The sequence below is a fragment of the Aulonocara stuartgranti genome, assembly GCF_965226115.1.
Source record: "Aulonocara stuartgranti genome assembly, chromosome: 20".
Lineage (NCBI taxonomy): Eukaryota > Metazoa > Chordata > Actinopteri > Cichliformes > Cichlidae > Aulonocara > Aulonocara stuartgranti.
In genome coordinates this window covers 26,219,765-26,232,466 of record NC_138956.1, presented here as the reverse complement: position 1 = coordinate 26,232,466, position 12,702 = coordinate 26,219,765, and the positions used below count along the sequence as shown (strand labels likewise).

The 12,702-nt window shown below is 42.2% G+C and overlaps 2 protein-coding genes across 6 annotated transcripts in view; one reads left to right on the top strand and one right to left on the bottom strand.

Moving 5' to 3' along the window:
• LOC309697968 (uncharacterized protein) overlaps positions 1–5,294 on the bottom strand; it is a 49,238-nt gene extending 43,944 nt beyond the window's left edge. Inside the window, exon 1 of one of the 3 annotated variants that reach the window (XM_082520234.1) lies at positions 5,097–5,294. The gene's annotated coding sequence lies outside the window, so the exon portion shown is untranslated. Of the gene's footprint in view, positions 1–1,940; positions 2,361–5,096 lie in introns of those variants that run through there. The other 2 variants (XM_082520235.1, XM_082520231.1) reach the window with 2 other exon arrangements.
• A 167-nt stretch (positions 5,295–5,461) lies between these two features.
• Positions 5,462–12,702, top strand: part of nkain4 (sodium/potassium transporting ATPase interacting 4) — a 54,078-nt gene continuing 46,837 nt past the window's right edge. Inside the window, exons 1-2 of one of the 3 annotated variants that reach the window (XM_082520241.1) lie at positions 5,462–5,560; positions 6,670–6,750. In XM_082520241.1, the coding sequence (XP_082376367.1) occupies positions 6,697–6,750 (54 nt within the window). In that variant the 5' untranslated portion in view covers positions 5,462–5,560; positions 6,670–6,696. Of the gene's footprint in view, positions 5,561–5,581; positions 5,630–6,088; positions 6,751–12,702 lie in introns of those variants that run through there. The other 2 variants (XM_082520242.1, XM_082520243.1) reach the window with 2 other exon arrangements.

The following is a 12,702-nucleotide window of genomic DNA, read 5'->3' as shown; positions in this document are numbered from 1 at the left end:
GTATGTAATTATGACAAAATGCTAAAAAACGTGATTGTAGGTATTACATGTGAAGTAGAGCTGTGCTGTGTGTGAGAACAGGTCTGATTTACGACCTAAGCAGCCACTCATAAATATTAGTCCTGAGGCACACGTCTGCATGTGTGTTTATAAAGGAGGGTGTAAATGTTTCATATGTCGAAGCGCAAGGAAAACGGAAAGAGAAGAGACGCCGTGGTGCAGGTGTGCAAGAGAACCAGTGAGACTCTTTTTTCCCCCCCTTTTTCATTTTTTTTTTCCATTTCTCTGAGATGAAGGTGGGAAGGGATGATGGGATGTAGGTTGGATGAAAGAAAAGGGAGGAGGAAAGAGCGCTCCAGTCCTGTCGCCTTGGGTGCATCAGCAGCAGGAATTGTTCTCTGCCCTGTGGGGGCCATCTGACTGTTCTGTCACCCTCAACAGAAGGCTAACTCTGCCTTAAAGTGCTCGGCCCCGCGCTCGCAGTTCGACAAGCTTGATGTTTAATACATACACAGGGAGAATATTGAAAATGCCTCAGGAGAAATGCAGCACACGGGCTGGAAGGGAGAGAGGGTTTTTTTTTGGTCAGTTTGTAGAACAACCAGGAATAGTGGGGCTCCTGTACAAAGCATGCGTGGGCAGGCTGCAAAATATAATTGCTGAAGACTCGGACCAAAGCCGGAGCTCCGTAGCAAATTGGAAATCTATTACGTGCAAGAGTTAAGCACCTCTCAAAAACAAAGCACTTGTTTTGAGGGGGGTACTTCTTCATTGTGGTGATTGTGTAATGCACTGGCATATCTGCGGCAGGAAATATACGTCACACTCATGCATGATGCTTCAGTCGAAATAACAGGCCGTGAATTTAACACGTAAGCTGAAAAGCCTCTCCCTCGTCTGTAATCAGGGCGAGCATGGTGAAATTCAGGGCATCACTCCTCAATAAGGCAGGAGAACGGGCCTCAGGGGTGACTCTCCTGCTTAAGTCAACACAATGGGTGTAATGAGGTGAAATACACACACACACACACACACACACACACACACACACACACACACACACAGAGGAGATGGGAACCCTTATTGCATAGTTAAGTGCAATTCACTCATCTACATGCACTGAGCCTGCTGCAGAAGTTCTGCTCACACCCACACATTTAGCAGCACAGCAAGGATTTCACTCTTATTTCAGGTTACTGAGTGAATCAGATGTTATGAAATGATGTCATTTCTAACTGGCGAGCTTATATTTAACACACCACGTGTCTTAACGGCCCGAACCTGTATTTTGAGTAAAAAGAAGAAGAAAAAAAGAGCCCAAATGCCACGACTGAATTGTGACAATCCAACTTTAAGCTGATCTGAAAAGCCACTGGTTCTTTTTGACAAGCCCGCATCTCCTCGGCACTTAATAGTCAGCGAGTTCATCAGTTCTGAGTCCATAATTAATCAGCCCGAGCGTGTGAGCGGGACTGGTGCCTTTCTCTTAACATCACGTACAGCAACCCACGCCCTCCGAGCCATCAGTGGATTAATGATAAGTGCCTTTGATAGGAGAGCCCCTCACAAAGGCTTTATTAATTAGCCTAACACCGACGCTGTGGCCGCAGTGTGCAACACGTCCCCGCTAATCAAAACTTTAAAGGGGCACGATCGACCTCCCAATCACCCGCACGACATCAAACCCCTGACGCCTGCGTGCATTAAGTTGCCGCTGAAAGTGCACCATTTGCAAATGAGGGGCAACTTTCACACGTCGGTGAAGACACGGTTATGCGCGCTTTACAAAGACGCCCGTGAATCATTGATCAGACAGGTGGGATCGAGTAGTGGCTACGGCATAAATCAGAGGTAAGGAGGGACACTATCCAAAACTGCCCAGATGTCGCCAAAGTGGAAGCAAAAATGAAAACGACGGAGACCAGATGCGTCGTACTCACTCGTCCCCGGTGCCTTAGAGGAGCATCCCGGTCTCTCACGGCCAGCTTTTCAGATGAGTTCTCCTGGGACAGCGCGCCTTGATCCTCACTATCATTCTTTGCAAGGCTTCAGCCTCCTCACAGCCTCCCTTTACTCTTCTTCTTTGGCATTACAAAAGAAAAAAAATACAACGAAGAAAATCAAACCCGTTGCATGCCAAATAAAATTCTCCTTCAGGTGTTGTTTCGGGGTTGCTCTCGTCCGTCTCTCGGTGTGCAGGGCAGAAGTGACAGAAGCGGATTCCTATTTGAGGGGATGCTGACGCGCAACCGGAGGGGTTCGCCTCCTGTCTTTTTCATCTGGCTCCATCAGCAGCCCTCGGTTGGACAGCACCATGTGACTGAAAATAGCGTCAAACACACGCGATGGCACGCTTACTTCCTGTTACCGTACTTCAAAATAAAACACTATATCTAAAGTTTTGGGGAAAGGAAACTGAAGAAGAATCCCATTAATAGTAAAGTAGAAATCACCAAAGAGATAGTAGATTAAATTTGATTTCATCTTGCAAAATGAATAAATAAATAAAATTAGACAGGTTTATTTCGAATATTTAAAAGAATAAAGTATAGTTGACATTTATGAACATTGATCAAAGCTAATCTCCGACATATTAATTCAAATAAAAAGCAAAGTAAACAATGCTTTTATTTGCATATAAAATATTATTTATATCCATTCCCAGCTACGTGTTAAGTTTGCAACAGCGAATACCAAAAACATGAATCCCACGTTTGAACTGGCAATAAAATATAGTAAAAAGAAGAAAAAAAAAATTAGAAAAAAAATAGTGATGGAAAGTATGCCTCTAGCGCTGTTGTCCTTTTAAAATGCCACAAACACTGTCTTTCTCATATCAGATCATTAATAAATATTAACGTAGAATTAAAGCCTGTACTAAGGAAAAGTTATTTTTAATACCACACAACAGAGAGGCCTGTATAGGTTTAAAATTAAGGACAAGATTTGACATGGTCATCTGGGGATTTTGCATGTTTTTCTCTTTATGTCTTTTTAGTTCCTTCTTCATCTTTTCTTGTCTTAAATTGGTCTGAATCGATTGTGGGGCTGATATCTCTCTCTAGCAGTATCTGCTGTTGATTTAGCATAAACTCAAGCTGATTTCTTCTCTGGTTAGGAAAACTTTGTGATTTCCCCTGAAGTCTAACCAGCACGAAATATATTACTTTTATTTTGAAGGGGTTCCTCTTCACCTCTTTTCCGGCTTCAATCTCTATTGACGCACCTGTGAAGGCACCCATTCAATTAAGACTGACCTCACAGAGAGTGCCTCCAAGCGACCGCAGTTAGAGTAACACCGACTTCTCAAAAAATTATCCTGAGGAGAAATATTTCCTTTCCGAAGTATTGTCAGTTATTGACGTGTTCCTTATAGCAGCCTCTGTATTCCTTGTTTATCGAGTTCTGAACTCTTTAATAGCAAACAAAGAAAAGGAAAAAAATCAGATGGGACTGCGCCCCCATCGCCACATGCACTGTATATCGTTAAACTTTTATGAGCATAGCCTAAATAAAGAAAACATTCATATGCGTGTTGGAAAGCCGGCGGTGGCTGTAATTTGAAGCTGTGTAAGCTAGTTCGTGTTAACAAATCTCCCACAGAGCTGAAGGGAGCAGCTCATTTCGCGTTTGATTTAAAGTTAGGTTGTAATGTATTTCAGTTGCACCACTGCAAAAATATCCGGTGTTGTTTTTGTTAACCCCCCCTAGCTGACATACTCATTTCTGCCTGAATAATAACATCATTTGCGAACCTTTGGTGTGAGCAAACTACTGTTGCAAGAACAATAATTTGGGGGAAATCAAGTCTTTCAGGCTGCTGTAATTATATGGATTCAATTTCTTTTGCTCTCATGTCTCAGAAATGATGAATTGGCCCTTTGATAAAAGTGAAAAAGACTTCTGTTGAGTGCTGCAGGACAAAATCCTCACTGGTGTGTTTGAGCGCCAAAAACGTGTGAGAAGAGAATCAGTGAGGAAAAAAGAAGGAGAGAAGGAGAAGAAAGAGAAGTAAAAGCGACAGGCTAAGACGCTTTTTCAAAGACAGACAGGCCTTGTCCTTTTGAGATCTTTTCCTATTGTTGTCCACTGTGGGCCAGACTCTTGGGTCTCCTCCACAATGCAGGTCCCCTCAGAGCAGTGCACCACTGGCTCTCCTGTCACTTCACATTAGTGTCTTCATGGAGAACAGCAGCCCCGGAGGGCCACACTTGTCATGAAAGAAGTACTCTGGATACACACCCACCCACTCACACACACACGCATACACACACATTATGCAGACTGTGAAGATAGGAGGTGTCAGGCAAAATGAGAACACAAGGAGAACCTCCATCAAGGCTTCCAACAGAACTTTTAACAGTGACCTTATTTCAGCCTTGTGCTTGCCTCTCTGTCTCACTCTCTCCCACCCAACCAGCAACCCAAATACACACAAGCACAGATTTATGGCACACGTTCAGAAGCCGTGTTCTCATGAGAAATGCGGCCTAGGAATAAATAAGCTTCACTTATGTCTTGCACTTACAGGCTTGATGTGTAACAGTGAAACATGCCATCTGCTACAGGCAAACAGAGCAATCACTCACACGGAACCAAGCAAACACCTTTATTCAATGAAATATGACAAGATAAATACTATTTAGAATTTGGAATAAAAATGTGAAAGTAACCACCCCTAGCCCCCAAAAACAAAAACAACCCAAAACAAAACAGTATCACTTGAATGTTAAGCTTGAACAGTATTTCCTGGCTATAACTAACTCAGGTCCCCGTAACCTTTTGAGCATTAACTGCAATTACTGTCATTCTTCTATTATAATGTATTTGATTGTCTTTAAATAACTTCTAGCTGTTAGTTTACAGGAACCAGGTGGATCTTGAGTACATAAGCGAGCACACCATGACAGCTGATGAAGGTGGTGTGATTTGGCGAAAAAATATAAGGCTGACAGTCTGACGCCTGGAAGAATACATTGGCAAAAAATATTTTCATATTTTAGTGATTTGATTTTTAATTATTTATTGCCATCGTCACAAATTTTGAATAAAAAGTAATTCATAGTCCAGCTGTACAACATGTAGTAAATGCTCACCTGCTGAGATTATGTAACACGATGCGCCATTGCTTATCTCTCTGAAATAAAAGTACCGGAGCATACGCAAACTGTAAGTCATCACTCTATTGGGAAACAGGGGCAGGTGGATTGCCAGAACGTTTACTCGGGTTTCAGCTTTTCAGTTTTTCTTTTCTTTTCTTTTTTCTTTTTTCCATGCCTGATTCGTGCCTGCTCGTCGGCTTCCTCAAATACCCTGAGGTTATTTTTGGCGATGGGAGGGAGGAGCTCCTCCTGGGCCGGCTGGACGCAAGAGGGCAGGGCGGCGCACGGAGGAGGAGAGAGGAGAGGAACAGTACTTTAAAGGGAAAGAGCGCGGGAGTGTGTGATGAAATGAGATGTGAAGTGTTCCCTCACTCAGAGCCTGCAGACACGTAAAAGATTTAAGACGCTAGTGAGGGGAGAGGTGGGACCTGCCTTCGTGCGCTCCTGCAGAGGGAGAGGTAGACTGAGAGACTTGCTGCTAAGATCCTCTCTCTTTTAAATTATACCGACCACTGGTTGCCTAAAAGGCAAGTGGAGATTCACACAAAAGGTCTGGGGAAGCAGGGCAAGAGGGTTTTGTTTTTTTTTTTGGGGGGGGGAGACAAAAGATGCACGTAAAGTGAAAACAGACTGGAAGTTGTGCGTAAATAAACTAAGCTAATTACATCACGGAATTAAAAACATCTTTAAACGGAACCCCTTAAGATTTAAGGAACACACAGGAGCTTAAATAGTTTTAATTATTAGTGAAGAAGCTGTCAAGAGCACCAGTACGATGGTTTATTAAATATGAAAAGAGACGCCTTGACGCAAATAGTAGAAAATTATGTTTTGTGTGATGTAGGTCTTTGTTGAAACTTGCCAGGGTGTGTGTCGACATACAGCCACGAGATGGAGCCAGTTCTCCATCAACTGCAACCTCACAGATAGCAGCGGTGTAACCTGGTATCCGTCCTGACGCTCTAATATACGTCCGAGTTTCTCTAGCGTCATTAATTCACAAATAATACGAAATTCTAAAAACACAAGTGCACTTCTTGACAATTTCCACTGCCCAAATGAGATTAATCTCCATTTCTGCAAATCTAATTGGCTCATTTCTTTTTAATTAGTCCAACAGGGACCGAGTTTTATTCGCCACGATAATAAACTAACCTGTGTTAAAATATTTCGACTTATAAAGCGCGAAATTTATCGACTGCCACAGTCAGAAACCAGTTGACGCCCTCAGTCAGCCCTGTCTCAGCCTCGGTTTTACTACCCCACCACCGCGACCACCTCCCACCCCCTCCTCCCTTTTTTTCTTTTCTTTTCTTTTTTTTTTTTTTTTTACACACCGGCTTGCAACCACCCTCCCAGTCAGTCACCTCAAGTGCGGCCGAGCGGCTGGAGCGGAGGCAAACAAACACATCCAGAGCATCCGGAGCGACTCTCGTCTATCGTGTTTTGGGCTCAAGTAAAAGAGACCGGGGTGGAAGAGAAGAATGGGACGCCGGTGCTTGGATCAACACTGAGTCCTGCCGGCACACCGAGAGCTCCTCTGACTTTTTCTTTTTCCCCCTCCCAGAGTCACCGTGTTTTCACCGCTGACACAATGGGCTGCTGCAGCGGACGATGCACTCTCATCTTTATTTGCACTTTACAGCTGGTGAGTTGTTCCACACTTCTGCACTTTTTAGCTGTTAGAAGTTGTATTCTACGAGGAAGCCACTGCGTGTTTGACAAAGGAATTAGTTTCCAATACAGTGTCTGTTTTTACATGGGCAGGAGCTCGGCTTCTGTTGGAGGATGCTGAAAACTGATGAGGACATGTTAAATAATTTATTTATTTTTAACTTTAAGTAGGATCCTACTTAAAACAAATCTTCATTCGTCATGTCTACTGAATCCAGTTTATTTAAACATAGTAGTTCTGGGAATAATCGTGGATTTCTAACTTTTGTGTTTTAGTGAAGAAGTGTTGTGTTGACATGAGTTGTTGGTCCAAAGAACTCAACTTCTCTGAGCACCAGAAGCCTTAAGCAGCTGTACAGAGATATGACAGAGCAAATTTATACTAATCACAATATTATAATTGAGTCCCATCTTCCACCTGCACTAACCATCATTCTAACTAACCATCATCTTTGTATTGGTGTTACTTAAGTGTTCATATAGCCACTTAATGTATTTCACATTTGTGTAGTATAGTTCTCATGTAAAACATTGGCTAATATGTCAGTTTGTGAATTTTGAAATTAATTTCTACGAAATGTGTTTCTTGGAAATTCTAACCAGCTGTAATTTGCGAATTTTTAATAACAAGAGGAGGAAAAAGGTTGTTGAGAGATTTTAGTTTCTGATCAGTGGTGTGTGGGCTGTGACATTTTACTGATGATATGTCTCGGATGATGCTTCCTATTGACTCAGAGGCTAGCTTCCCTTTGCCATTATCCCGAGTGAAGTTTACCTGACAGGCTGTGACAGTGTTATTTATGATGGCATTAAAACTCAGCTTGCTCACACCATAAGCTCCCACGTAAATGCCACTTTCAGAAACAAACACAGCTATAAAATCGTCTCAAGACAAAGAGTGTAATGGGAAAGTTGTGATATATTGCACCACACGGAAGGGAATTCAAAATGGAGCATTAAAAACAAAAAGGAAGCAAGTATCAGCTGGTGTCAAACTTTAAAAATCCGGATTTAATAACAAAGCCCACAACTTCTAATTTGTAAAGTCTTTTGGCCCTAAAACCAACATTTTACACCAGTTTTTAGGTTTCTGGCTGCTGGGTTGTCTCGCGGTCATACCTTTTAAATACTGCAAGGCTGCTAAGAGCTCAATCGCTCTTTCAGCTCCTAAATATTTGTTTAAGCTCCTGCTATCTTCCTGCTGCTCAGTGTCTTGCTGTTCTTTTGTGTCTCGGACCTGTTCATCACAGTGTGAAGAACAGGGAACTCAGACTTTTTCTTGATAGTTTGCTTATTAGGCCACAGGGGTCTTTGTGTTGCCTCTTGATTAAAATGTGACTTGCTTCACTGGTGACACAAACAATCGTCTCACACTCGCACGAATACAGTAGGCTATCAGCCCACTTTGAACCACACACCTGTTTTTCCTTCACAGTCCTCGGACCTTCTTGCCTCATTAGAGAGAAGGAGGCTGACCATTTGTTACGAGGTTTATAAAGCTGTCAACTAGCTGCCTAAAAAGTCCCCAAAGACTTCTGGAAACAGCTTTATTTTCCCCTGGCAGTATTTCTGGATGACCTGACACTTCCTGTCTGGAGGAACACACACATACACACATACACACACCTGCACATTGACACGTTTAAACTGCAGCGAGGGGTTGTATTAAACCCTGCCTGACCTTTGAAAAGGTCGTCAGGCAGTGTGTGTGTGTCTACGTATGTGTTCACATGAATATGCATGTGTATGTAGAGCAGCAAGAGGGACCCTCAATCTCCCCTGGCTGAAACCTATGCATTTAAAATGAGCCAGGTTATTCCCAGTCCATTAAAGGGTAAAACTACCATTAACAAAACAACATACTCTGCTCCTCAGATGTAAAAAAAAAAAAAAAAAAGCCCTTGTGAACCGCTGTGTGCTAATTAGCCTGGCAGAGTGCTTTGATCAAACCTCTTTTGGCATCTCGGCCATCCCCTAATTGAATTGTGGTGCGCTTTCCTCATCAACAGGCCGAGTGCTGGGACTGATCTCTCTGGGACAGAAGGCAACAGATAATGAGCCCGTATTGATCGAAAACGCCTCTGTTCCCTCTTCTCTTTGCAGCCTAACTGTTCCAGACAGTAGTGCTGGATGGTTGTCAGAACCCCGATCAGCTCCAGAGAATAGCGAGCGTTGGCAGGAAGCCCCGTCTGTGTAACGATTTGTTTGTACTCAGAGACACCAGGGAGCTCATTTTGTTATCAACCGGTTGGGTTTTTGAGGTGTTGACCTTAACTTGACCTGGAAGTAAAGCACTTCCATTGGTCAGATACAGGACCCAGTCTAGACATATGAATGTCAGCGACTTGCAATGACGAGGAGGTTGTCCTTAATAGAGCTGATGGTTATTGTGGCTCAGCGGAGCTTGATGATAGATGAAGGAGGCCTTTTCAGTGGTCATGGTGGTTTTTCAGGAGAGGGCAGACAGGCCAGCACACAAACGCACACACACACAATCACAGTGGGCAAAGGCAATGAACTTAGAAGTGAACATTGACCCTGACATAACTAGTCTGGCTACACTGACAGATGCGTCTCGCAGACACACCCACACAGTCACAGCTGCACATTCTTAACTTTGAGTTATAGGTTATTAGGTCTAGTGGTGGGTAAAGATTAGAGCCTTCGTACGAGTGCAGCTGTGTTTGACCTCTGACGAGACGAGGCAAGCAAAGGAAGAAAATTGAAGCTTTTTAAAAAAATTAATTAATTAATTTTTTAAATTTGATCACATGCAAGGAGAATAAACAATGTCCTTGTTGTCACAGTAGCTGCATAATTTGTGTCTAGGAAGGAAAAAGTCACCCACGGTACAGCGGCACAGGAGAACTGCAAGTTTTACCTCATGTTCACCCTTTAAAGGAGACTACCCACAAGCACCGTGTGAGTGTTTGTGTGTTACATCTTGCATCACACTGCCCACTTTTCCTCTAGTCTTTTGATGACAAAGCTGGAGAATATACTCGGTAGAGAAAGCTTCAGAGAAGAAAAGCGAGTTCAACCAAAGTACTTCCAAGAAAGTTTTTTAGCAGAAAAACAGAGCGCCTCGTCCTGAAGAGTGTTATCTCTAAAGGCGCAACATCATCCCTTGGCAAGCTTCACGTCATCTTCTACATATTACAAAGGATTTAGGTTGTGTTTCTCCCCAGTTTCCTCTGCTAACTCATCTGCTTTATGGAGGCACGAACATTCAAATTTCCTGCTGAATATTCATGATCTCAGACATGCTGGATGCCTCTAACATACTGTCTCTCTCTCCTCACTAATCTGTGTGTGCTAGCGGGCACACAACACATGGAAGGTCTTGGCCTGTAGCTTTGATATTGATGTGTCGCACAGCTATAATTAAGAATAATTACTGCAGCTGGAGCAAATTGTGTGGCAATAAAACACTATATGCTGTCAGACCAGCAAACCAGGGTGTGAGGGTTACTGCTGCTGTGTAATCCTTCCGTGCCTTGCAAATTTACTGGTGGCGTGATGTTTTGAAAGCTGTTTACTACAGAAATATGAGCGCAAGTGCTAGAATATTTTAATTTTCCCAGTTACAGATGCCTCGGACATCTGCTCAGTGGGTTTTGCTAAGTGCATTTGTGTGTAACTTCTTTACAGAGTGCCTGAGTGAACCTGGAGTCGTAGCTGTCTGATCAGTGATAATAAACTGCATTTCTTTGACATTGCCAGGTTGATGGAGGAGATAGGCCGGCAGGAATAAAATGAATGGTCGTAGCTCTTTATCGCTCCACTCCGTTCTCATTGTCTTCACCTCTCTGGTGCTCCTATTATGTTTTATAAAACTTCTCTGGACTGTGATTTATATCACTGTGGGCACAAGCACATTTTTTACTATTTGTTTTGGCTTGCACAGATGGTGGAGGACTAAGGCAGCACCTGTACTTGAATTATCCATGCAAAAACAAAATGTGTTGTCAGTGTATGTTAGACTCCTCGCAAACTCTGTGTATTCACTGAATACCAATAGCAAAATGACTTCTTGGGTCGGTCTGTGTACACTCTCAGTCAGTCATAGTAATCTCATAGTAATCTAAGGAGCTTGGACAGAAAAGTGACTGGACTTTAAGTTTCTCAAAGACGTTGCACCTCTCATGCGATAAGCTTCTTCAGAACTGAAGTCATTGTCATTTTTTCAAGTACTTTACTACAGTATATAGCAAATTTACATCTGCTGTCCCCTGGCAGTTAGATGTTGAAAACAATATAAGTGATCATGCTCTGCCTTAAGCTTAACAGGGAAATGCATCCCTGCCCCCAGTCCACTTCTTGCAAATCTGGTAATGAGCTTGTATAAACTGTTTAAATCTTTAGGGGGTAAATCTTTTTGCCCCTGAGTTTTTCCACTTCTTTGTAAATTCTCTCACATCCACTCCAATGGTTTCAGCAATGTCCCTCCATGAATTTGCTGTCATTTGTGAGTCCTTTTGGTTGATGCAGCATTAATTTTTTTCTTACATTGAGATGATAATTGTTACTCTCTCACTGATAAATTTACAAAATTCAACAAAAAAAGTTTCTAGAAATGCATAAGAGTAATTGACAGTACTGTATAGGCCAGTTTCAACAGTTGCAGGCTTCGTCAGCCCTACATGTAGTTACATTTCTGGGGAGGTGCACATCAGGTTATGCTGTAGGTAATCCAGCAAAGAGCTGACACAGAATCTGAAAGATGCAACTGGATTTTCAGTAGATCAAGTGATTATTCTTATGGAAGGGAATTGGGTAGAAGATGCTAAGGTATGCCAAATACTACTTTGTTTTTGTTCCACCATGCAATACCATCTGGAAGGCATCTGTTTGGCAACTACTTCCATTTTTCAGTATGGCAATGATACCAAACACACCGCTAATGCAGAAAAACACACAATTGAACTCTATCTGTCATGGATTAGCCTCACCAGAGCCAGGAGCTCAGCATTATTGAAGCAGTGTGCAATCATCTTGTTAGGAAGAGAACATCCAACATCCAAAGAACAGCTATGAATGTCCTTCTACAAGATTTCAGAATTGTTCCTGAAGTCTACTTACATAAATTCTATATATTGTCATAGTGTATTTCCATATATGTTTGCATGTGTCCACAAATTGCTGCAATTATTTCCCAGCAAAACATAAAGAAATGAGGAATTGCTAAAGACATTTGTCCAGTACTGTAGCTTTGGATCTGTCCCGATATGTGCTTTGGTCTTAGAAGAATTGCTACTTGTATCATACAGTTTATACAAGCTGATTAACAGATTTGCAAGAAGTGGACTAGGTGGGGGAGGGTTACAATTTCCTGTTAAATCCTAGAGCAGCACCTATCAGCTAACGGACCAGGGACAACCGATGTAGAATTGTTCTATACTGTAGTTAAGTGTTCTTCCTGTTTTATAAACTAATAAATCAAACTAATCTGGAGTCAGTTGAACACACTATGAGGCCTTAATAATACATTTATTACATTATTATTTTTAAATGTATTTAAAAATAATAATGTAACAGCCTGCCCAACCTATTATAATTGATTAATTCTTTCTGCATTACAAATTGCTCTTCAAACTGCATTAGCTAAATAGAAAAAAGCATTTTTCTAAAAGAAAGTTCACATGCAGAAGCCTATTTCCTTTCAAAAATTGCTGTGTGTGAAACGGGGAGCTCAAAGGTCTGACAGTAAATGACTATAGCTCACAGAGCTCCATTAGTTCAGATAATCTCAGAAATGAAGGTCTTAACCTCATCTTATATTGTCTATGGGCCCATATTCTTTTCGTTTTGAAGGTCATGCGGTTCACCGTAATTAGGTACCGTAGGTGTATGTGTGTAAGTGCTGTGCTTGTGCTGTCAAATAGACCCCCAGTGTTCAATGCTGATTGTGGTCTTGACCCAGGTG